Below are 26,813 nucleotides of genomic sequence, written 5' to 3' on the forward strand. Positions count from 1 at the left end.
TATATCCATTATTTGATTGGTTAACGGCGCGGTCACCAAGTGCGAGGGCGGGGTTAAACAATTTTCTGCGTCCGATAGGTGAAGAGGGCTATCACTCAGTGCGTGCGGTTGACGCGCCTCTCACCTTTGACCCTTGCCCCTTAGCTGGGCTGAGCCAGTCGGATCGCGTGCCGCTGTTACTGCGGGTCGTGTGGGCCGCGCCGGAGCGGATCGGAGACGAGCAACATGGTGAGTGCGGCAACAGCAGCGAACTGAGGCGCCCTTTTATTGCTGTCGAGTTCGTGGTGAGAGAGGTTCGCCTTTCCCGGGCCCTGCCTCCATGACGGGACGGAGATGGCTGCCGCCACCGGCGACCGGGCTTCCTCCCTGTGACTGGGCCGCACAGCGACCTCTGCAAGATGGGCGCGTGTTGTGAGAGGCGGCTGGATGGTGGCCTGCTGGATGGGTGGGTGGGTGGGTGGATGGATAGAGGGAGGGCGGGCGGGGCGTTTGGAAACCGCGGAGGAACCTCACCGATCACACGGTGTGTCCATTCCTCTTGGCGGAACCGGTGGTGGCGCGGTACTTCCGAGTTTAAAAAGCGTTAAAGTGTTTCCGTGCAATTATGAATGAATGGACGAATCGGCTGGGAGGATGAAAGTCGCAATTGGTTTTCATTGATCAGGGTTACACTGTTGTACAGAAATTTAGAATCTGTTCTCAGCCGTCTGTCGTGCATTAAATAAAAATACACACGTTAACAACATGGCGTGTCCCACCATTCCCTCAAAGTGACTAAAAGAAGCCAGGTGATATTAGATTCGTGCAAAAGGAAAATGTGTTGATCTTACTATCCCGATTGCTCAGTGGTAAATTATGGTTAAACACATTTAAAATTAATTTGTTGAAAATGCAGTAATGAATGTATTGGCAACATGAAATGAATGGAAATTTCCGATATGATTTTATTGAGTTTACTGTTGCAAAATAATTTTCATGCATACTCTAACTTATATTGTATTGCACTGAACAAACATATCATTAGGACGTACATTTGCGTGAATCATACTATTGGAGATAAATGTGCAGTTAGATATATTGCATACAAATGAATGAATGTTTATAATATATATTGCCAACCCACTTATTTTGCCCAGTCATTGGCATCTGCTTTCTCAACTGCCTTGGCTCAGTGCTTTGAAATTTCTTCTGTTTGCTTTTTCACCTCTCACTACCTTAGATCATAGAATCATAGCACTTCATAGAATTCCTACAATGTGGAAGCAGGTCATTTGGCCCACTGAGTCAACACTGATCCTTTGAAGAACATCCTATCCAGACCCATCCCCCTACCCTGTAACTCCGCATTCACCACGGCTAATCCACATCGCCCACATATTCTTGGATACTATGGGCAATTTACCATTGCCAATCCACCTGCACATTTTAGGATTATGGAAGAAAATTGGACCATCTGGGGCAACCCATGTAGTCACTGGGGCGAATGTGTAAATTACACACTTGCCTGAGGGTGGAATTGAACCCTGGTCTCTGGCACTGTGAGGCAACAATGCTAATCACTGAGCCACTTTGCTACCCTTGTTTTCAAAACCCAACTGTTTGATCTCTGGTCCTAACATCTACCTTTGGCTTGATGTTCATTTTTGTCTGATAAGCTTGCTCTTGTGGCTTTAGGGTTGCTTGCTATGTTACATGTGCTACATAAAATCAAGGTGCTGTAATGTTGCTACTTTAGCATTTAAATGTTTATATTAATCAGTCCAATGAAACAACCAGATCTGTTAAAATCTTGCCCAATGTTTCTCCATGCAGTGCAGTGGCATTTTTTTTAAGAAGTATAAATGCAAGACAAGCTGTGTTAATATGTGCATTTATGCTGTATCTCTCTTAAAGTGACACAGAACAGGAAGGTTATTTAATTGAACATCCATCCAAGATAGATCTAAAATTTCCTCATTGCAACATGCAATTCATTCTTAAATAGTATTATGGTTTTGATATCTGGACAAAGTGGTTGGAGGTAGTTCAATGTTTTATAAAAAGAAGTCATCCATGTAATGAATGACCTAAATTGGTGCTTTGCTAATTTCCACCCATCACAGTTATAGTCTTGTGACAACAAGAGGCTCTTTGCTCCAAGTTGTAAATGAGTGATTTAATTTAATATAATATTCAAAATTTGCTTGATATATCTTGGATTCAACTGTAAGATAATCTGATATAATCAACTTGTGTTGAGCTCCTGATTCCAACTCATTGTTTCAGATTGTAAACAGTAGTGGTCACAGCGCTACTTCCTGGGGCGAAAATACACAGTATTGCCCCATTCACTGGTGCACTGTCTCTCTAACAAGTATCTGTTTTCTACCAATTACTCACTTGCAATCCATATTCATAATTTGCCATTTAACTGTGGATAAATATCTTTTGTTGGGCTTTCCTCATGCTACATTTTTTATATATATATATATATATATAGAAATTTGGAAAGCTTACTACTTAGAATTCTGCTTCTTTATAGAAATCAAGAAACCAGACAAGTGCTCTCTGCAATATCAGTCTGAGCTAATATAAAAGCAAATACCACAGGTAGTTAAAATCTGAAATAACAACAGAAAGTGCTGGAAATACTGTATAAGTCTGACAGCATTTTTGGAGAGGTTGAGATTAATGCCATCAAAGTTGGTTTTGGATTTAGAGATTTGGGTTCTGATGAAAGGACATTAATCTAGATAACTGTTTCTTAAGTTGTTGCATATTTAATCATTCTATGACACAGAAGGAAACCAGTTGGTTATTTGATTCTATGCTAGCCCTCAGTACAGCAATGCAATAAGTTCTATTGTGCCAGTATTGCAATCTCTTCTCTGTAGCCCTCTAAGGTAATTTTGCACAAGTGACAATGCAGTTTCGTTTTGAAATCATTCATCATCTCTGCTTTCCAAACTCTGGTATGTGGTGTCTTTCAGGTAATTGTACCATTCTAATGGGAGCAGTTTTTTTTTTTGTTTACTTTATTGTCATAGTCTCACACGTCTCTGTCAAATCCCCCCCTTTCTTTCCTTTATTCAGATGAGAACAATCCCAGCTTCTCCAACCTAGCATTACAGATAAGATCTCTCATCCCTTGAACCATTGTGCATTTTCTCAAGGATTCTTGCATCCTGCCTAAAGTTTTGGTGACCAGAAACTGGATGCAATCTGATACGTGTGACTGTACTGGAGGTGGGGCAGCATGGTGGCACAGAGGTTAGCACTGTTGCCTCACAGCGCCAGGAACACAGATTACATTCCAGCCTTGGGTGAATCTGTGGAGTTTGCATATCCTCCCAATGTCTGTGTGGGTTTCCTCTAGGTGCTACAGTTTCACCCCCATAGTCCAAAGATGTGTTAGTTTAGATGAATCGGCCATGCTGAATTACCCATAGTGCCCCGGGATATGCAGGCTAGTTGGATTAGCTGCAGTAAATTCAGGTTTGCAGGGATAGGGTGGCTCTGGGTGGGTGCTGTTCAGAGATCCGATGTGGATCAATGGTCCAAACGGTCTGCTTCCACACTAGGGATTCCATGATTTATAAAAGTCCATGATTGTGTGCCCGTTTCTCTATTTATTCCAGTTGTTGAGTAAAAACATTGTATTTATAACTCTGAAAGCTATTCTCCCACTTAGGCTAATGTAGTTGGTGTGAACTACATTAGTTGTTTTCAGTTGTCATGATTGAGTATGGAGAACACAACTCATTTGTAATCACTCTATGGTTTCTTCATAATAAAAGTCAAAGCCTCAAAAATTTTATGATTCTCCATCATTCATCATTTGACATCTCTGATTAATGTAAAGATTTCAGTGAAAATGTTTGAAGAACAGCAATGTTCTGGCCAATATTCATTTCTTAAGCAACCACACTACAAATCTGATCATTCAAATTTGGCTATTAATTTGACCTTGCTGTGGGCAAAATGGCTGCCATATTTTTCTACATTTAAACAGTAATTATGTTTCTCAAATTATCAATTGACTACAAAGCACTTTGGGGTATCTTGAAGAGCAGATGGTAGCATATTTAGTCCCTCAGATTTGTTCCAGTATTTTATTGAGTCTGCATTTCAGCTCATTTTCCTACCTTTCCTGCATATCCAGTTATAGTCTTATTCAATAGAAATCTATATCCAGTACTCAGTGCTCTAATTGTTATAGCATCCAAACTCTTTGAGGAGACTTTCAATTTTTATCGTATTCATGTGAAACCTGGCTAACTCAGTCCAAAATAGCCAAATGCCTCTGCTGTTTGGGATGGAGAATTCCAAGGATTCATAACCATTTGTTATAGGAAAAAAAATGCTTCACCTCTGTCTTAAATAGGAATGCACTGATTTAGAAATGTTGAAACCCCCCCCCCCCCCCCCCCCCCCCCGCCCACACCCCCACAGTTATAGATTGCCCAAGATGGGAAAGCACCCCTTTCAAAATCTTCAGTATAGAGTCCTTTTAGAACCGTAAATGTTATAACACCATCATTATGACTTCTGATCTCCAGCAGTTATATGTACAGCTTTAGAACATGCGTCTTCTTGTCCATTAATCACAAAATGTTAGGCTGGCCCTATGAGTGATTAAAAAGGCAAATGGAATGTTAGTATTTTTTGCAAGGGGGTTACGTGTGAAAGCAGAGAAGGCTTAATATGACTAGGATGAGTCCATACGTGGAGAGCAGCAACAGTTTTGACTCCTTACTTGAGGCCAGATATTTTTTAAACCACCTGTTTGGGATTGTTGTTACACACTTGGGGAGCAGTTGGAACTTGAACACGAGCCTCCTGACTTAGAGATAGCAACTCTAGATCTCTACCACAAGATCCCTCTTGAGGGGTATACTTTGTGGAGACAGTTAGAGGAGATTCACTAAGTCGATTCCTGATACTAGGGCTTCCTTATAATGATAGATTGACTGATAACGTATTTTCTTTGCATTCAAGTCTCCTTACAAAGGTCCATTCTTTATTAGCACTTTTAGTTATTTGGGCTCTTAAACTGCTGCTGCACCAGGTTTATGAATATTCAGATAATATTGTGAGTTATGTTTTTTTTGGATCCACAGTTACCTTGCAGTAGGTAACAACACATTTTTATAGTTTTATCTGTTGTTTGACCAGTGACTTGGCTTGGTTCTTCCATAGTTAGCTTCACCTGGCAGGCTTTTTATGTCTCTGCCAACTTGATATGGTTTGGAAAAGTTTTGATAATTGTAAATGATTTTATAACACTTTGTCAGTTCATTGTTACTGTTTGAGTTTTAGCCTGTCCAGAGTTGAATTTCAAATATGGGAGGTGGTGGTCTAATGGTATTATCGTTAGGCTGTTAATCCAGAGACCCAGGTAATGTCCTGGGGACCCAGGTGTGAATCACACCATGGCAAATGGTAAATTTTGAACTCAGTAAAATCTGGAAGTAAGCATGTAATGATGACCATGAATCCACTGTTGATTGTTGGGAAAACCTGTCTGGCTCACTCATGTCCTTTATGGAAGGAAACTCCCATCCTTACCTGGTCTGACCTACATGTGACTCCAGACCCACAGCAATTTCGTTGACTCTTAACAATTACGGATGGGATAGGCAATAAATGCTGGCGTGGCCAATGACGCCCTCATCCTGTGAATGAATTTAAAAATATAATATTTTATAACTTCTCCCAGTTTACTTCTTTGAAGACATGTTGCCAATGCCTTCTCCTGAACATTTGGAGTTCGTAGTCCTTATCATTTTGATAATCACTGCAATGCGTTTTAACTTTTATTATCTTCAGCTGATCTATTTTTAACTCTGGTTCAGCTCACTGTCAGTATTTAACTTTTGGTCATCATGGATTCACTATCCTTTACAATTTGGCTTTAATCAACATTAATAAATGTAATGTTTGATTTTCTTTCAGGATATCTTAAGTGATTCTTACCTATTTAATTAGTTTGTTCACTTCTGTTTAACTTTCTCTTAATGATGCTCCAGTCTTTCCTGAGTTTTTGAAGAATTTACTTAGATCTGGTGGGTTCCATTTCTTTTCATTTCTTGATTACTTTTCAGTGAAGTCCCTACAAAACTATTAATCTTCAGTTTTCTCTCTCCATGTATTTGAGTTTGCATTTCAGATTGACAAATCCTCCTAAGGTCCTAATATATTGATGAACTCTGTCAGTTCTCACGAATCTATTGCACTGGAGGCAATTGATTGTAGTTTCAGTAAATCTGGCAAGTTAATTTTGGACTTTCTGCTGCGTGGATGAGGGACATGCATACTTTGGAATTACCAAAGCAATTTAGTTGGCTTCCAAGCACACAAACCTTCACTAGGCAATTTGGCATTGGTTTGTGATCCCAACATTCGCCTAACAGAAGACTAGTTGAAAAGGCTTATTTTGATTAATTGAACTGCATAATTAGAAAGTTATCAATTTTAGAATAGTGTTTTGATTACTAGTGAGAGTTAAATGGAAATTAGTAAGCAGTTTTTCATACCTTAATTTTAGTGCTGATGCATCTCAAAGCAAAGCAGTTATTCTAATCTAATGTACTGCTATAAATTACAATATTGCATAAGTTTGGAAAGTTCTAATCTTCAGTCTGATGGCTATTTATTTAGTGATAGAAGGATTTTTTTTAATCAATGTAAAAGTATATATTCAATCTCCACCTAATTGTCAGTTATAGTTTACAATGTTTTTCAGTAAAACAAAAAAAACATTATTTAAGCTTTTTGAATATGGTGTTTAATTTGACTATTGACAGTTGGTCAAAGTAAGTCATTGTTACTAGATCAAAAGTCGTGTTGTGTTTGTGTATTTTTATTTAAAACGTTTGTTGTTTTATACACAGAATACAGTACTTTGCAAAACAAATGTGTATGGTTTACAATGCCCAGAATACAGAAAAAATGCCAAGGTACTTTAGAGGCGTAACATGAAATAAAAACAGCCCAAAGAAGAAAAGATTAGGAGGGGTGACCAAAATCTTTGGGACTTAAGACTATCCTAAAGGTTGTTTCATTCTAGAAAGCTGGTTGGTGATGGGAAGAACTGAAGCCAACCTTATACTCTTCATAATTTTATTTACAGCGTTTCTTATACTTCCTAATCCAACAACTAAGGTTTTATTTTGTGTCTGTTTATATGAATGCCCACCAACTGTAAACATTAAACACAGTTAATACACAATTAACAAAGGAGGCGATGCAGAGTACATGATGAGTGATTCCAAGTCCAGGTGAAAGGTTTAACATTTTCCGAATTTTGATGTTTTCCACTTTCTTGTATTGTTGCTGGTGATTATCCTGTGATCACATACCGAACAAGATCTTCAGTGGTTTGATTTTTCAGACGGCTCATTTAAGTCTCCTGACATTTAAACAGATGCAACATTACACCACATCCGAATTTGATCCTCAAACATGAACAGGTTTTCAATCTAGAGTTTGAAACATTTGGCTCAATATCTGTTTATGATTGCTGGACTCCACTACTTCATTTGTGTACTTGTTGTTCTTTAATAGTCTAAGTCGCAGACTCGGTAATAGGACTGTAGTATTACGTCAAAGCAAAATACTCAGAGTGCTGGAAATCTGAAATAGAAACATAAAATGCTGGAAATCTGAAATAGCAACAGAAAATGCTAGAAATACTCATCAGGTAGCATTTGTGGCAAGAGAAACAATTGATGTTGAATCATAATGAGCACAGACTATACAAAATATCATGTTTGGATTGCTTTACATTGTTTCAACAGTTGGATGCTTTGAAAGTGTCTTTTGTGATTCTGTTTTATACCCAAAACACAGGTTGACTGCAGTCCTCATTGAGCCAGTCATTAGACTACCATTTTGGATTACAGTGGACATGTTACACAGTAAGCTAACTGCAGACTGATTGCAAGTTAAAATGCTCATTATTGTTAATGTGATGGCAATGTATCTATGGATCCAAACTGATACGATTGGACATAATGCAGTGGAACTGACTTTTATTTTTAAAGCGTTGCTGACATAATATGTAACTTATGGCTTAAAACTCATGCTATGTTGATTTATATTTGATACAAATGTGCATAATTGGTCTTGTTCTGTTTTATATTAGTCAACATCAGATACATCAAATGGACCAGGACAACCAACATCTTTTGGAAATGCCCCTCCCATGATTCCACCACCATTTGTAAGTAATGATGCAAGGTGGTGTTAGCTGCAGGTCTTTTTTTGCCTTTTGCAATATTATTGATGAAATATATCAATGCCATTTTCTTAAGATGGGACCGCCTGGTATGCCTCCACCGTTTCCACCAATGGGCATGCCACCTATTGGCCAGAGACCACCAAATATGCCACCTTTGCCACCAGGTATGATGCCACCAATGATTCCTCCAATGGCCGGACCACCAATGGGACAGGTAACCTTTCTTATGGCATAATGAATCAACCTATGGTATGTTATCATTGGTCTACAAATTCAATCATACATTTGGATCATGGCCTAAAGATAAATCTTCCATTTCTTCTGTCTATTTTATATTTTGAAGATGCCTGGAATGTTGCCTCCCATGATGACAGGAATGATGATGTCTCGTATGCCAACTGCTCCCATACAAGCAAGTGCACCTCCGGTAAAACATCTTTATTTTTGTGGTAATAAAAACAGAGAATGCTGGAAATGCTCAGCATCTGTGCAGAGACAAACAAGACTTAATGTTTCAGGTTGATGATCTTTCGTTTATTTCAGATTTCCAGCACTGTAGTATTTTGCTTTTTTTATTTTTGCGGTGTTTGTTGATATCCTTTATAAAGATCGGTAACAAAATGAGTGGTTATTTCTAGTCTCCGTTGAATTACTGTCACTTTCTTAGTTGTTTATCTTTTGAAGAACTCTAAAGCTACTCGTTATAGTGTTCTGTGGAATTGTCACCAACTATAGTATGGCCGTAGATTCATCTGACTCTTTGCAAATGTTCTTTTGCAGAAACAGTACATCTTCAGGGTACGTTTTAAGTGAGCTCGAAAAGATTTGGAACCATTGTTGGCAGTAGGGATGCTTTGTGGCATTGTGAAAATGCTCTGAGTAAAAGCTTCCCGCTAATACCATTTCAGTACTCATACACTTATTATTTCAAGCTCTGCAGTTGAGTCCTCTAGAAATAGTGAATTCTGTTAATGACTGTACAGAGATTTGTGTTCACTTCCAATAAGTGAACCTCTTTTTGCATGGTTTGTGTACCATATGCGGCATAAACTGCATCTTTTCTCTTATATTACATGTGGCATAATTTTGTTTTGAGAATTAATAATTAGAATAAATAAGTTGTAATGAAACAAGCATTGTTTTTTTAAAAAAAAGTTTCCATTACAGCTTAGGAAGAAAACCTGTGCAAAGTATTCTTGCTAGTTCTTGTTAAGTAACTGATGATTTGTGGAAAATACTACCAACAGCACTTTAGATGACCTGTTGTTTCCTTTATTTCACCAGCAAAACAAGCAAAGTCTTGGTGGTACCTAGCCAATATGTGTATACAGTTTTGTACAGTCTTCCCTTAAAATATTTATTTGAAAGCTTTTGGTTTATTTTTCAACTCTAATCTCTGGAAATCCTAAGTTTTTATTTGACAATGGTCTGTTCTATTTGATGTGGCCTGCTACTATGAGCAAGCATCCTGTGCAAAGACATTTCTATATCTGCAAGAAGGGACTGTCCTCTCACTTTGTTTAGCGCAATGTCTCTTTCCTCTTCCCCGGTGAAAGTTTTATCCACTTATTCCAACACATGGTATCCCCCACCCCAACCATTCCTCCTCTCCCACCTCCTCCTGCCGTGTCTGTATTTCCACCGAGCAAGAGCTTTCTGTGATGTGATACCTGAAATTTATTCCGTATATGCAAAAACTAGAAAACCGCTTCCAGCATTGCACTTCTTTAAAAACAAATCAAAGCTTCTCTAGCAGTGGTCACTTTTTCTTTGCTTCCCTTCCTCCTAACTCTTTGCAGTCATTCTCTTTTTCTCGTTTCTTTTGCATTTAACTGTTGGTATTTCTGTTCCATTATATACCTCCTCTCCCATATCTATTTCATTTTGGCATTGTCTGTAATGGAGTATTCTATGAACTGTTCATTATGGATTTATAACACATGTTTTCTTTGAAATTGTAAAGTTGTCATATTGTTAAAACACGTGATTGAAATTTAGGGAACAGCAACTGTAACTAGTTGAGTACTGTAAAAGATCATGCTTGAGCCTCAAATGTTTAAAATCCATATCAATGGCTTAAATAAGCCTACCAAGTATAATGTATCCAACTTGGATGATGCAAAGCTAACAGCAAAATAAGTTGTAAGCACACAGAGGCTGCAAAGGGAAATAGACTGGTTAAATGAGTAAGGAGGACAATATCATGTGGGACGATGCATTTATCCTCACTGGAATAAAAAAATGAAAAAAGTTTCTACTTTTAATGGTGTGAGCTGGGAAATAATACGTGGGATCTGATTCTTCTGGCAAATGAATTATTGTGCAGGTACAGCAGTATTTAACAAAGCAGATGACGTGCAATGGATGTTAACATAAGACCTGGTATATGACTGCAAATGTAATAGATCCTTGATGACACTGCAACTGATGTTACTGTGTACAGTTTTGGTCTCCTTCCTTAAGGAGGGATATTCTTGACTTGGGAGAAAGAGTTTGATGAAAGTTCACTAGAAATTTTCTAATCAGCCTGTTCAGAGATGTAATTGCACACCTCTTGAACTTCAGCCTCCTGGTTCTGAGGTAGGGATTCTACCAGCACACTACAAGAGCCCTCTGAAAGTTTTTCAGACCAATTTCTTGGGTGCGGGGCTTGTCCAGTCACAAGAGATGGAATAAATTAGGTGCATGCTCCCTAGAATTTAAGAAGAGGATTTATCTTATTAAAGCATATGCTCTGATTTGATAGGATTGATGCTGGGATGATACTTCCCATTGATTGACTAGTCTAGAACTAGGTGTGAATGCCAGAATAAGGGGACAGCAATCTTGGACTGAAATAAGGTGGAATTTCGTCTCTCCAAAAGTTGTGAATCTTCGGAATTCTCTGCTTCCAGAGGGCTGTAGAGGTTCGGTCAGTGCATATATTCAATACCAAGATTGATAGATTTTTCGATTCTTAAAGATAAGAAGATAGTGCAGACAGTTGGAGTTATGGTAGATCAGCCATGGCCTTTTGAGTGATGGAGCAGATTCAAAGGACTGGATGGCCTGCTTTTGCTCCTAATTCCTATGCTCATAATTCCTTTTTTTCCTTCAACAGCCAGGGGTTAGCACCACGGTGACAGAAGTAACATCAGGCAAGTGTGCTTACTTGAATATTTTCTTCGCACTTTTGAGTTTTTTTTTAAAAGAACAAAAAAATTGTCAAAAGATGGCATTTCATTTCCATAATGTTAGGTAGCTCCATGTTATCATATTAACATTTATTCAGGATTTAAATAGAAATACATGAACCATTGTTTAAACAAGCGCTCTCAATAAACCAGCAAAAATTACTTACCTAAATACTGCAAGTTTACTGTATTATTGTGATCTCTGATGTTCATGCAGTCAGTTGAGAGTACACACAAGAAGGTTCTATTTAAGGCAAAGTTGCATTATTATTGAAGTAATTTCTGCTTGAAGTAAAGTACAACTGTGATTGCTGAGTGTGTAATTTTTATATTGATTATGTGGACCTTTTGCTCAAATGACCCCACCCCCTCGGTCCCAAAGGTGCCAGTTAATAAAAAGTTTGCTATATAGTAAGTATATTCTCAGGATAGATGTTCCCTACTTTCTGAGATAGAATAGATTTTTAAAAAAGACATTGATAAGAAGCAATTCGTTAGAGCTTTTTTGCTTTAAAAGTGCAAATCCTCACAATCTTTGCTAAAAATTTTAAGAACTTTAAATGTAACAAAGTACTGTTGTATTTTTTTGTTAAGGAATTGGTATTATGTTCTAGTTGAGAACAGTTTATAGCAGCATTGGAAAACAATACTGCTGTAATATTCTTTAGTTCAGGAGATGCGAAATGGAAGACAATTGAGATAATATTTTCAAAATATTTGATCTGAAAATGCTTTGTTTAGATGCATTGCTTCCTTACACAACGTAGTGTAAAATTGAACTTAAACAAGCCAATGTCTATTCTGATTTCTCGTCACTTTTTTTTTCCAGCATCCCCAGCCACTATAGTTCAGGTGAGTGGCTACGCATGGCTGCTGTTTTCCTGTAACCTTCTTTAAATTCCTTCTGCTTTTCCCAACCATTGTTTAGTTAATGAAAAAATGTTACACTCTGTCAATACCAGTTATTTTTTCTCATGTCATCTTTCACTTACCAAGATACCTGCGGTTTGATTAGTATAACCGTTGTAATGTAAAGGGTTTCACTGTTCAATTCGAAATATGCTTTGGGAAAAGCAGTTAATTTTTCCATAATGTGGAAAAATGCATTCACTCAATTTACTGGTATTGTTTTGGAAGCAGTATCAGGCATGTCCATCATACATTTTGAGATGCATCAGGCATGTAAATTCCAGCCATTTACTTACTTTAAGCCTCTCGTTGACTGAAAGACCTGCATCAAAGTAATTAGCTTTTAATTGACCCCAAGAAAACACCGATATTAGATCTTTCGATCTTAGTGATACACACGAGTTTCACAGAACACAGCAGCACACATACACTATTCATTATGGTGCAGTATATGCTTATAAATTAAATGCAAAAGAACTGCGGATTAGCGAGTGTTGAGATTTGTAGCTCAGGTTGAGGTTCTGGATGTAGAGTTTGCTCACTGAGCTGGGAGTTTCATTTCCAAACGTTTCGGCTCCTACTAGGTAACATCTTCAGTGGGCCTAAGGCGGAGCACTGTACATGATTTCTGCTTTATATTTATATGTTTGGGTTTCTTTGGGTTGATTTAGATGATTAGATTACTTAGTGTGGAAACAGGCCCTTCGGCCCAACAAGTCCACACCGACCCGCCGAAGCGCAACCCACCCAGACCCATTCCCCTACATTTACCCTTCACCTAACGCTACAGGCAATTTAGCATGGCCAATTCACCTAACCTGCACATTTTTGGATTGTGGGAGGAAACCAGATCACCTGGAGGAAACCCACGCACACACTGGGAGAATATGCAAACTCCACACAGAGAGTCGCCTGAAGTGGGAATTGAACCCGAATCTCTGGCACTGAGGCAGCAGTGCTAACCACTGTGCCACCGTGCCATTTCCTGTGGTGATGTCATTTAATGTTCTTTTTCTCAGAGTGTGGTAGGTGGGGTCTAACTCAATGTATTTGTTGATAGTTCCATTTGGGATGCCATGCTTTTAGGAATTCTCATTCGTGTGTCTGTTTGGCTTGCCCTAAGATGGATGTGTTACCCTAGTCAAAGTGGTGTCCTTCCTTATCTGTATGTAAGGATACTAGTGAGAGAGGGTCATGTTGTTTTGTGGCTAGTTGGTGTTCATGTATCCTGGTGGCTAGTTTTCTGCTTGTTTGTCCAACGTAGTGCTTGTTACAGTTCCTGCACGCTATTTTGTAAATTACATTAGTTTTGCTTTGTGTCTGTATAGAGTCTTTCAAGTTCATTTTAAGCTGTTTTAGTGTGTTGGTGGGTTTGTCAAAACATGTCCAGAAAGCCTAGCCACTCTCCCCTACTTCAAAGACATCTCGGGAATGACTGCCAGACTACTCAGACCCCTTGGCATCATGGTAGCCCACAAACCTACTAACACACTAAAACAACAGCTAATGAACTTGAAAGACCCTATACAGACACAAAGCAAAACTAATGTTATTTACAAAATACTGTGCAAGAACTGCAACAAGCACTATATTGGACAAACAGGCAGAAAACTAGCCACCAGGATACATGAACAAAAACTAGCCACAAAACGACATGATCCTCTCTCACTAGTATCTTTGCATACAGATAAGGAAGGACACCACTTCGACTGGGGCACACATCCATCTTAGGACAAGCCAAACAGCGACATGCATGAGAATTCCTAGAAGCATGGCATCCCAACCAGCACTCCATCAACAAACACATTGACTTGGATCCCATCTACCACCACCTGAGAAAAAGAGCAGGAAATGACAACACCAACCCAAAGAAACCCAAACATATAAATAGAAAGCAGGAATCACGTATAGTGCTTCGCCTAAGGCCTACTGAAGATGTTACCTAGTAGGGTGACAAACATCTGGAAATGAAGCTTCCAGCTCAGCGAGCAAACCTATATCCAGAACTGCAGATGCTGTAAATCAGAAGCAAGAACAGAAATTGCTGAAAAAGCTCAGCAGATCTGACAGCATCTGTGGAGAGAAATTACAGTTAATGTTTCTGGTTGAGTACTCTGAGGAAAGATCACTTGACACAAAGTGTTAACTCTGATTTATCTCCACAGATGCTGGCAGACCTACTGACCTTTTTCAGCAATTACTTTTGTTCTCTTCTTCTATTCTTATAAATGGATGTGTCTGCGAACTTTGTTATTTCAAAAATAGTAATTTATTGATCAAGCTTAAAAGAAATGATCATTTAGCATCTCTTTTGGGTTCCCTGTTAATATTGTTTTAGTACATTCACTGTTGTCTTGTTCATCAAAATGCTTCGAAGATAGCATTTATTAGATGTTGTGATAGTCTTTTTTTTGTTAATTACTGATAATTTTATGCTTTAATATTCCCATCTTAGTTATTTCATTTTTCTACCCTACTCAAATATGTGATTCAATATAAGATTGAAACACAGTCTATGAAATATTAGGCTAATTGTGAAACTCAAGATAATTAGTGTAGTACCAAATTTAATATAATTCTTTACTCTCTATCATTTAAGTTTTACCTTTTTGTGAAAAAAGAGAGATTGAATTTTAGTTTCTAGGTTCACAAATTATGCAATACAGAATATTTTTGAAAGGATCTTTTTATTTTATTGGAAAGCCTAAGGAACTGATGTTTTTCAGGTTACAAATCCTACAGTTTCTAGCGTTCAGCAAATTTCTGCTACTAATGAATCTTCTGGAGAAGAGCAGCCCAAAAAGGTATCCAGCTGTGACATACTTGAATTATCAGTAACTTCACGTTTCCAAATTCCATTTAAAATTTTAATTATGGTTTATTAAAATGCGAATAAATACAAGTTTTTACCTGTTTATTTAAAAATTTGGTTAAATTAATTGAATTACAATTTGGCTTAGAAATTGGATGATGGAAAAAGAACTATAAAGGTATACTTGTACTTAATGTAGCCCAAAGCCCTGTCCAGCCAATATGTTACTTTTGAAGTAAATTTGCTGTTTTAGGCAAATGTAGCATAAATGTCACAAGTACTAGCTAATCTGTTGTTAATAAGGTTGATAAAGGATTAAGTATTGACAAAGCATCAGAAGAATTCTTCCACACCTTTGACTGATATGACTTCTTTTGCATCATCTGTATGCTGATATTTCCTATGATGCAGTAACCTTGCAATTGAAGTCTCTGAATATGTACTCAAGCCTTGACAGGAAAAGGTCTAAAACTTACAACCAAGCTCATATGTGAATGATACTGTGGAGCCAAGGCTAGTACTGTATATGTAGACTGCTGGTAGTCTTTATTGTTTTGCTTATCTTTGTGAATTAAATATGTTGCTGTTTGGAGCAGCTGCAAAGCTTTCTTTCTTGCTCCATCAGCAAACTTTTTGGTCAAGCTACAAAATTGCAAAATGAGTCATGTAAAGGAATTTGCATTTGTGCTCTTTTGCTACGTCTTGAAAATGATTTTGAGAGGGTAGGTGCTGTTATTGTAGTATAAAGTCAGTATTGTAGGTAAATGTGAAAACAAAACATTGGATGTTGAAATTTCAAATGGTAACAACACAGGAAAAATGTTATGCAGGTCAGGCATACCCTGTGAAGAGAGAGTGAGTTTGTATTTCAAGTCAATGACCTTGAAAATCCTGATGAAAGGTCAGTAAACTGAAATGTAAATCTATTACTTCTCTGCCCTGCTTCCAGCATTTTCTGTTTCTCTATTGATGTAGATAAATGTCTAATTTGCAAACTATTGAATCTTTACTTATTCACAGTCTCTCACGTGTAAGTTTCCAATTGCCACAGAATATTGACTTACTGTAATGATGTATCCTATTAGTGTTTTTTTTCTAAGATTGTCATTTTATCTAATATCATAATTATCTTCTCAGAAATCTGTTTGGACTGAACACAAATCTCCAGATGGAAGAACCTATTTCTACAATTCTGAGACAAAACAGTCCACGTGGGAGAAGCCCGATGAGCTGAAATCACATGCAGAGGTTTGATGAAATGATTTGGATATATCTAAACAGGAAAATTGGACATTATGAACTTTATTTTCATAATTCTATATAATTTTTCTGAAGATTCTTCATGTGTTATTTCCTTTTAAGTTCTTAAATACAAATAATGCTTTCATGCAAAAAGACTTGATTGAATTAATTGGTTCATGATATGTGGGCATTGCTGGCAAGGTCAGCATTTATTACCCATCCTTAATTGTCCATGAAAGTATGAAGGTAGACTGGTTTTTCTTACATCAAAGTGACTTGTAGGGCACTTAAGAGTCAATCATATTGCTGTGGATCAGAGATGACTTATGAGACTTGCTGAGTAAGGATGGCAGGTTTCCTTCCCTGAGGCATAATAGTTAACCTGGTGAGTTTGTATGACAACCTCGTAGTTTCGTAGCCATCATTACTAACAGTAGCTGTTTAGTTTAGTTAGTTTAACTTAAACCAACTTCGCCTGTGTGGAGGGACTGGAACTTATGTCTTTGGGTCAAGTGAGGAGAATGTCTTTTATAACATTAAGTGACTAACCATTGTATGATATAACTAATATAAGTATGTTTTTATATTTTAAGCAATTATTATCAAAGTGCCCTTGGAAGGAATACAAATCAGACACTGGGAAACCGTATTATTATAATTCTCAAACAAAAGAGTCTCGATGGACGAAACCAAAGGAATTAGAGGAATTGGAAGGTAAATTTGTTAATAGTTTCTATAGGAAGCAATAGCACATTAAAAATAAATTTAAAATAATTTTAATGATATTGTGCTTTTGATTAAAAAAACAATTAACTAAAATTTCATTTGCAGGTTAACAGACATGATTGGTCTAATACTATTGAAAATTAGTGCTTCAAGTAAAATACTGAAAACTCTAGCCTGATTAAAATATTTCTTCTTTAATCAGGAATTCAACACTCATCTTTGGAATCTACTTACTGTTCCAGAGTACTATATTTTCTGATTTCTTGTCGTTAAATTTTGAATTTTTACTGGTCATAGAATTAACCAGCAGTCAGTCAATGTTGGAGAGAACCAATTTAGCTAAGGACAGCAGTTGAAAGGTGTAAGGGGCAAATCTCCTGGGACTAAGATAAGAAATTACATGATTCAAAGGTTTGTGGAGCAATGGAATTCTCTATTTCAGATTGTTGTAAATGCTCTATTATTGAATACAATGATCAATAGACTCTTGTCCTTAAAGGCTATGCAGGATGAGTAGGAAGGTGCAATTGACACTGAAAATTTAATGTTCATGTTGAATGGCAAGCATGGTCAGCAGGCTGTATGTTCTATTCTGATTTCCTTGTGTTTTTGAGCAATTCGTGGTCACAACATATCTTAATAGTTCATATTTTTCAGTTGATAGAATAATTAGCTGAAACAGTACTTGGTGAGAAAGCAAATAAAATTCCATTCAGGAAGAATACGGTGATGAATATTTATTTAATTAGAGAAAGATTGCAGAAAACTACAGAACAGAAGGATTTGGGATTTATACATGAACCACAAAAGCTTGCATCCACGTTCAGCAGGTAGTAGGGGAGGCAAATGGAATGTTGACCTTTAATTCAAAGACAATGCAGTACAAAAGTAGGGAGGTTTTCTTAAAATTGTACAAGGCACTTGTCGGACCACAGCTGAACTACTACGAAGGGTTTTGGGCCCATAATCTAAAGAAAGGCACACAAAAGAAGTTGCATCAAGACCCTGTTCAAAAGGGCCACAACACACTGCAGTACACCAGAACAGTGTACAAATTCCCAGCTTGGCGAACAGAACCACAACAACGAGCACCCGAGCTATAAATCTTCTCCCAAACTTTGAAAGACATAGTAAAGGTAAAGTTGCCTTGATCATAGTGGACCATGGGGCTGCTTACATATAAGAGAGAGAAAGAGAAGATGACAAATGGTTGTTTGACCTGAGTGCCACATGTCTCAGGTGATGGAAGGGATTAAGAAGGAGAGTCCTTGATGGTAACCTCAGCTGGTGCTGAAATTGAACCCATGCTTTTGGTTTTATCTCTGCATTGCAAACCCAGCCTTCCTGCCAAGGCAGTTTACCAACCTCCATGATATACTGGCATTGGAGGCAGTCCAGAGAAGGTTCACTTGGCTGATACCAAGGGACTGTAGTATGAAAGCTTGAATAGATTGAGCCAGTACTCATTGCAATATTGAAGAATGAGAGCTTACTTTATTAAAATATACAAGGTTTTGAGAGGATTCGACAGGGTAGGTGTGAAAAGTTTGTTTCCTCTTGTAAGATGAGTCTGGGATCAAAGGATATAATCTTGGAATAAGGTCGGCAAAACATCGAGGGCCGAAGGGCCTGTACTGTGCTGTAATGTTCTGAAAAAAGGGCTTTTAAACCTAATTTTTAATTAGATCAAATGAGTGCATATTAAATTTTTGAAGCATTTGTTGAAGTCAATTAAATTTATCACAAGAACACCTGAGATAGGGTAAGCTGTTTCCAATGGCAAGAAGTCCAAAACCAGGGGTTGCAGTCTAACAATATGGGGTAACGTGGGCTGTTGAGTTGGATGATCAGCCATGATCATGAATGGCGGGGCATGCTTGAAGAGTCTAATAGTGTGCTTCCGCTTCTGTTTCTATGTCTCCTACTTATCAGTAACAGGTTTTTTATGTTAAAAAGCACACAACACCAGGTTATAGTCCAACAGGTTTAATTGGAAGCACTCTAGCTTTCGGAGCGACGCTCCTTCATCAGGTGATAGTGGAGGGCTCGATCGTAACACAGAATTTGTAGCAACAATTTGCAGTGTGATGTAACTGAATTTATACATTGAAAAATTGATTGTCTGTTAAGCCTTTCATCTGTTAGAATACAGTGATAGTTTCATTTCTTTCATGTGTAAATCACAAAACTTCTTTTTTTAAAGTTGCATCCTCGGGTTAGCTGTTAACAATGGTGATAGCTAGACAATATGTTGAAGGTGTTATCCCCCTGTGTTCTCTCTCTATGACCTGATGTTTAGATTGATTCTAATCTAAAAAGTGAGATAACGGAGTTCTACATGAATGTATGCAGTTTTTGAGCAAAGTGCAATGTAACTCTGCAAGTACAAATTCACCCCACAAAATATATGTGTTGCATGTGTGTGTGTAGTGAGTGCAGAGTGTCTTAAGTCTGTGAGGGGGTGCATGTGGGAGTGTGTGTGGGTGTCTTTGTGCTTGTCTGTGTGTACCTGTGTCCATGTGTATGTGGGAGTGTGTGTGTAGTGCAATGGTGATCACCTGTAATGTGACATGAACCCAAGGTCCCGGTTGAGGCCCTCCCTATGGGTACCGAACTTAGCTATCAGCCTCTGCTCGGCCATTTTCCTCTGCTGCCTGTCCCGAAGTCCACCTTGGAGGATGGTCATCCGAAGGTCTGAGGCTGAATGTCCTGGACCACTGAAGTATTCCCCAACTGGGAGGGAACCCTCCTGTCTGTTGATTGTTGTGCGGTGGTTTGTGGTAGAGGCATCTGTTTTCTAATGAAGCAGTGCAGTTGACAGTGAATTAAATCCTTGAGCTGTTTTTGTTATCAAATAATTTACTATGTGAATTAATAGTTCAGAAAATCTTGCAAACTTGGACAACTTGTTCAAATGTTTTGAAAAGTAAACTAATCAAATGCTATTTTTATTTTTTCTGCAGAAATGATCAGAGCTGAGGAAGAAAATGGGTATGTTTTAATTGTTTCAAAAGGTTATGAAACTGGTACAATTGGGAATTAGTCTAACATCCTGCTTTTTCAAAATGTGCACATCCAGTGATGGTATTTTTAGCAACTCTCATTAAAAGGTTTGCATTAAATAGATTTTTTCATTCTACATTTATTTGCCTAAATTCAGGCGCTAAATTCTAATAAACGATTGGCTCCTGTTAGAATAGCTGATCTGCAAAACTATAGTTGTAGACCTCTTTGCAGAACTTCTGAAAAAATTATTTAAGTTGCTTTGTTCAATTCAATTAAAGTGACATTTTATTTTTACAAAGAAACAGAATATACAGCTAACGTTTTCTGCAGGTAGTCCAAATGGTAAATAGATAAAGTTCGGTGAGTAGTAATTAGCAATTTTTTAAGTCTTGCTGACGATTTTTCAGAAACCCAGTATATATGGAAAGAAATTTGTAGTTATCAAGTGTGACATTGTGAGTACTCCCAAACAGCAGTATAGGCCTCCCTATACCTTAAGGACTGCAGTGGTTTGAGAAGGTCACTCACCGCAACCTTCTCCATAGCCAGCAACACCCACATCCAGTGAATGAAAAAAAGTGTTTGTGTTGAAGATAGAAGATCCATCACAATCACAGTGAATGGCAGAGCAAGTGCTCAGGGCTTTATAGCCTATTCCTGTTCTTATTTCTTACATTCTTAATGTTTTTAAAATGCCTTCAAGCTACAAATGGTCTGTAAATTTAACATTCAATGGTTTAAAGTGAAATTGCAATCAAATTGCAGAGGATCTGCCCAGAAATGTCTGAAAGTGGAGCTTCGAAATGATTGAGAAGGCCCCAATGTAACCAGATTTGCCTAAATACAAGCTCCATATCTTCACTCCTTAAAATGTCCTGACCTTGTGTTGTGAGAAAGCATAGAAATATGTTGGGAGTTTGATCTGAAAAATTTCGGCAATTTTTTTTTGCTTACTGTGCATTCATTGGACAAGGATGACATAGTTTTCCATGTCAATGCAGTCAAATGTGTTTTCCGTGTTTTTTGACCTGCAGTGAAAAACTTAGGCCTCCTGCACTGCCTTTTATAGTCTCAGCTAAGGAAACTTGGGCAGGCATGAATTCATCAGACTTATTGGGTTTCTTGAGCTCCCCAACTGAAGAAAATACTGATGAGCCAATTGTAGATGCACTTAGTTCTGTTGTGCAGCGTACTTCACCATGGTATAATTTCTTTGCTGACCATCTGCAGGCAGTTGAAAAGAACCATGTCACCTGGTTGGCCTCATCATAGTTCTCCTTTGTGCACTCGTAGTACGTTTGTACCCATTGTGGTGGGTGTAATTGTTGTTTCCATCTTACGCACCACCTTGGTTATGACTATGGCCTCTAGAGCAATTGGTTCGTATTGCTGCTTATCTGTTGCACAGAGGACCTGAGCGATCAACTACCATTGGTAGTGAGTTATAAGTTCCTAATAAACCCTTGTAAAGAGCTTGTGAATCTGACAAAAAAAAGATAAAGCTGTTCAATTTCATTTGAGTTTAAAACAAAAATTCTCTTGCTGCTTACTCACTCAGCGCACAGGAGAGAGAATTTTACAGCATATCAGGTGTCCTTGCCACTGTAACTGCTGCACCCCCACCACTCATCATGCATAATGACAATTCCATGCCTTGAATCAGTACAGCCACCCACTACTGCATGTCAGCTCCCTGACCCACCCTCAGCATAGCAACTCCTTTTCTTGCAGGATTGCCCTCAAGCTGGAAAGATTCTCTGTTTCACCTTAAAGGACATTCACAAGCTCTTTCAACACTGGGGAGAGGTAGCCAGTCTCATCCTCTGCCTTATCTGAGAGAATGCCACTTTGGCAGGCTGTTCCAAGATGTGTCAGTTTCTGACAAAGGATAACTGGGATTCCAGTGTCAACTTATTTTTTTCTCTGTCAATAGATACTCCCAACTCAACTCAAACTATCAACTCAAACATGGACACATTGAGCACAACACAACACAAAAGGATAACAGCCTCTGCATAAAGTTTTTTTTTAGTAATGGCCATTAGGGGAAAATAAAGTTCCCTTGTGGACTAAGGTTTGGAAAAACAAAGGATAGAATGTGATGACTTCTCGCTCATCCCCTGGGTTCCTGTTGATGAAATTGAATTGCTGATTGCCTAAAACAATAGCTGATCTTCAGTTTGAACTGGAATGCAGATGGGTACAAGTTTTTGGAAAGTGGCCATGATTCAGCTTTTTCAGGGCTAATAAGATAGTCTAAAACAAGCTTTACAGCAAATAAGGGGCATGAATTCCGTATTTTAGCAGCTTGAACTTTTATCTAAAGTCACTTCACTTTCTGTAAACAGTAGGTAATTTCCAGCTGTTGACTTCATTTCCAATAAATCAGTAAACCCTTTTTGACTTAAAACAAGACCAAACAACTCCATATCTTCCAGTTTGTCTCTCAGCCCACAAATACAAATATATATTCTGACAGTGATATTTATGACAAGCTTTCACAAGTTTGGCCCATCCAATATTAATAGTCCAGAACTTTGGTTTATCAGGCCAGTATTCTAAAACATTTATTATCCTGTCGCAGGAAGGGCTGACAACTTTGGCATGGCTCACAGTATCTGAATTTGACTCATTGCAATTTGACCACATTACCACAATGCATTTAATTCTGTGACAGCATACTAGGCAGATATTCAGATTCATAATGTCTCAGGAATTGAGTTCCTAGTTTTAGGGATAGTTGAATGCTGAAATTGGATGTATATTTGGTTTGTCCACTCTTATATGACAATAAGTCAGTACATGGCAGTTTTAACAATGATAGGAAGTTATTAGAAGGTATTTTGTCATTAAAAATTCTGTAATTGTAAAACATCCGCTTTCAGCAATAATTCATTAATTGAATTGATCTGAAAAGGGTACATAGAATCAAAACATATGTTTATATATCATGGATTTTAATTTACATTTCACAATTTCAACAGTGTAAAGGAAGCTTCTCTTTCCACTGTGTCAACTTCTGTTCAAGAGGCGACAACAACCACCCCAGTGGAGGTTACTGAGAATGAAGTTACAACCTCTGAAGATCATGAAAAGGAACAAACAATAGCTGTTGAGCAGCCTGAACCTGAACCTGTACAGATCACTTCTCAACCAGCAGAAGAAGTAACAAAGCAGGAGATTCAAGAAAAGTATGTTTTAATTTGTTCCACGTAACTGCATCGTAGCTGAATTGTCTAACATTTTCAGTGTATTATTTTAAATACGTGATTAAAATTAAAACCTTATTTTTAGATTTATGCTGCAAATTAATTTTCCATTTAATTTTTTGAGCCTAGTCATATGACTAATGTTATCTCAATGACTGATTTGATTTCTATTTTTAATGTAAGTCTTTTTTGTTCAGCTTATAAGTACTAATGTGAAATTTTTAATAAAAAAATTATTTGAACTAATTCCACCATGCTTCAAAAATTATTTAAAAATAAACTGGCTGTTTTGTTTCAATTTCTTTAACTTTTTTTTCATAGTGATATTCCAAAAAAAGAGGAAGAAGTGAAAAAAGAACCGGTGAGGAAGACCTATACCTGGAACACAAAAGAGGAGGCAAAACATGCATTTAAAGAGCTGTTGAAGGAAAAGGTATTTACTGAGAAATGGAAATTTAATATTTATTATCAGCTTCACTTTTTTGCATATTAGATTCCGGCAACAATTCCAAATTTTTCGAAAGAAACCTATTTAGGTCCAGTTCGCAAAGATCGACAAATATTTCTTCAAGTGTTGATGCAATTTTCTTCTGAAAGTTATCACTAATTCTGGCCCCACCACCTTTACAAACAATGCATTCCGATTATTTAATATTTAAATATTAAAAAAAACACTCATCATGTCCTGCCAACTCCACAGGTTTCTTTGTTAGTTATCTTCGATCTATTTCCTTTGATTCCCAACCCAACACTGAAGAGGATAGGACACCATGAGTAGGCAATAAAGAATACTAGCTTAGAAGAAGTACAAGTAATGTGCTATCATTCCTGGAATGAGTATTTGGGACCCTGGTACCAGAGAAGGAGAGCAGGTAACAGGAATGATACACTTCCCTTCAGAAAATGGGGCACATCCAGTTGATGATTCTGATATTCCTCATGGTGATGAAAAAGTTGTTGAACAAATAGAAGGACATGTTAGAAATTAAGCAGCAGATATAATGGAGAATAAAAATCCTGGAGAAAGCAGTTAAGACTTGAGAGAAGCAGGGTATGAAATGTGTAATATATTCAGAGGACTTGTAGGTGTTTTTTAGATTACTTACAGTGTGGAAACAGGCTCTTCAGCCAAACAAGTCCATACCGACCTGCTGAAGTGCAGCCACCCAGACCCGTTCCCCTATGTTTACCCTTGCACCTAACACTACGGGCAATTTAGTATAGCCAGTTCACCTAACCTGTACATTTTTTTGGACTGTGGGAGGAAACCCACGCAGACATGGGTAGAATGTGCAAACTCCACACAGTCGGTCGTCTGAAGCAGGAATTGAACCTGGGTCTCTGGCGCTGTGAGGCAACAGTGCGAACCACTGTGCCGCCCTTCTCATTTTCTTCTCATTCAAACATTCATGGACATTGCTGAGAGGTACTTGAATCTGACGAGGTGGCTAGGACTCACTTCATTCTGGATGGATGGCATAAAACTGGATGAATAGATTTCCTCGTTTGTGTTTTTCATGCAATTTGTAATTAAACCATAGCAAGCAAGAGGAAGTGGGTAGGATAAGAGGGTAAAAATAATGTTTTTGGCAGGAACTAAATTTTTATTCCAATTGAACTTATTTTTGGTTAGACATGCAACTTGAGGAAATCATTTGCACTTAATTCTGCATGTTACCTGTTACTTTAGGGTGTTCAGTCAAATGCCTCATGGGAACAAGCAATGAAGATGATTATAAATGATCCTAGGTATAGGTAAGTTTCAAGACTTTTCTGTTTAACCTTTTGTGATTCTTTGCTCAGCAAATTTCTAGAGAAATTATCTGTCTTTCTTTCTAAAAAAAAAGTATGACTAAATGAAAACAAAGCTATGTCACTCTTGCAGTGGAAAGAATTTTTTTAAAAAAAGGATGTCAAGAGAAAAAAATATATACATAAGTTTGTGACCTTCTGAAATCTCTGTCTCATGCTACATGCAATGTATTAATGATTTTGAAATAACTATACACCCACTTTTAAGAGATCAAAATTGATTTTTCTGCATTCTGCTCAGTCGGGGGCCCTGCTAACATAAATTGTCTTTCTCCATTGATTATTGTTCTATGTATTGTGACATCGAAGGCAATCTTGGGCTTGTGACTGTTTTGCATGGAATTTTGTTCCCTTCCTGGATGCAGTCAGTGTGTTCTGGTGTTTTATACCTTCCAAGAATGAACTCCTGAAAAAGCTGTGCATTGTCTGTACTAGCTGATATATATATATATATATATATATATATTGCTTTTTTCCAGCTAATAGAGGTCAATGCATTGCAATACTGCCAATAACCCTTACTGCCCAAGTGATATTGCTAGGGGACTGAGTTCTCCAGTGTGTCTATTCAGTAGTTTCTGTTCTAGGTCTGCAATAATTAAGAGCGTTGATGTATTCTATAGTTACCTACACTGCTGTCCGGAACAAAATGCTATCAGCCTGTACATTGAAGTAGTCAGATGGTTGCAGAATTTGCTGCATGATCCACTTTCAGTTCCATATACCTGTTTTATGCTGTTAGTCTGCTCTGGACATTTTCATGAAATCCCTGATTGCCATTGCCACTGGGTCCCCTCCTGTTTGGGACTTAGCACGTGCCTGATCTTCATCAGCCGTCCGAATGTCAGTGCTCCGAGCTGCTGGGAGTGGCACGTGTTTCTCGGCAGAGATCGTGAGGAGGCTACTGGAACCTTTTAAGACAAAAGAGATGAATATGCTGTGGCCAGTGATTAGAAATGGTGTGCAATGATTGAGAGTGACTGGGGTTGAAGTTGCTATGGAACAAAGATTTGGTACTTATTTGGTAGATATGGATGTATTGGTGTTCTTTTGTGAGGGCTAGAATTCTCTTCTCGTAGAGGATAAGGGCACTCCTCCACCCATGTAGCTTACTCAGCCCTGTTATGGGCTGTCTTCCCCTGTGTAAGTAAAAAGGGAGGCAATGAGTGAGATAAGTGAGTGGCACAGCTGTTGCCGGTGTATGTGGGGAAAAGACAGTGAGATGTACTGAAGGTCTGAGAAGGTAGCACAGAGGGCATGCAGGGTTATTAGTGAGAGAGGTTGGGCAGAGGAAGCATCTTGGGGAAGATATTGCATGAAAGTGGTGAGGCATGTGATTTGGTGAGAGATAGGTGCAGTGGTAGCAATGGAGTGAGTGTGAGGTGGTGGGGAGAAGAGTGTGACACTTAGTGGAGTGGATAAGGTAATTAACCTTCTTTATTCATTGACATTCCTCTGTGTGCTGGAGATGGCACAAACTCGGGTGGCAACTTCTGACCAAACCTGTAAGGCCTGATAGTGAACATCCTCCACAGGCGCTGAAAACCTGGACCTGACTTCAAGGATTCTGTATAAACAACTACTTCCCAGACTTAGGAATCATAATTGACATTCCGTAGTTCTTCAGCTATAGCGTGACAGGGAAAATAAGCAGAAGTGTCCCTGAGCAGGATATGCTGCTGGGAGAAGGAGGAAGAGGAGAA

The 26,813-nt window shown here is 38.1% G+C and overlaps 1 protein-coding gene across 6 annotated transcripts in view; it reads left to right on the top strand.

The window, feature by feature from the left end:
* The first annotated feature begins 127 nt into the window (after positions 1-127).
* Positions 128-26,813, top strand: part of prpf40a (PRP40 pre-mRNA processing factor 40 homolog A) — a 69,804-nt gene continuing 43,118 nt past the window's right edge. The window contains exons 1-14 of one of the 6 annotated variants that reach the window (XM_060827236.1): positions 134-228; positions 7,831-7,898; positions 8,126-8,203; positions 8,295-8,435; positions 8,565-8,648; positions 11,322-11,358; positions 12,224-12,246; positions 15,030-15,107; positions 16,253-16,363; positions 16,951-17,071; positions 20,047-20,074; positions 23,074-23,280; positions 23,620-23,731; positions 24,989-25,053. In XM_060827236.1, coding sequence (XP_060683219.1) covers positions 8,186-8,203; positions 8,295-8,435; positions 8,565-8,648; positions 11,322-11,358; positions 12,224-12,246; positions 15,030-15,107; positions 16,253-16,363; positions 16,951-17,071; positions 20,047-20,074; positions 23,074-23,280; positions 23,620-23,731; positions 24,989-25,053 — 1,025 coding nt within the window. In that variant the 5' untranslated portion in view covers positions 134-228; positions 7,831-7,898; positions 8,126-8,185. Of the gene's footprint in view, positions 229-7,830; positions 7,899-8,125; positions 8,204-8,294; positions 8,436-8,564; positions 8,649-11,321; positions 11,359-12,223; positions 12,247-15,029; positions 15,108-16,252; positions 16,364-16,950; positions 17,072-20,046; positions 20,075-23,073; positions 23,281-23,619; positions 23,732-24,988; positions 25,054-26,813 lie in introns of all 6 variants that reach the window. The other 5 variants (XM_060827235.1, XM_060827237.1, XM_060827239.1 and 2 more) reach the window with 5 other exon arrangements.

The sequence above is a fragment of the Hemiscyllium ocellatum genome, chromosome 7, assembly GCF_020745735.1.
Source record: "Hemiscyllium ocellatum isolate sHemOce1 chromosome 7, sHemOce1.pat.X.cur, whole genome shotgun sequence".
NCBI lineage: Eukaryota > Metazoa > Chordata > Chondrichthyes > Orectolobiformes > Hemiscylliidae > Hemiscyllium > Hemiscyllium ocellatum.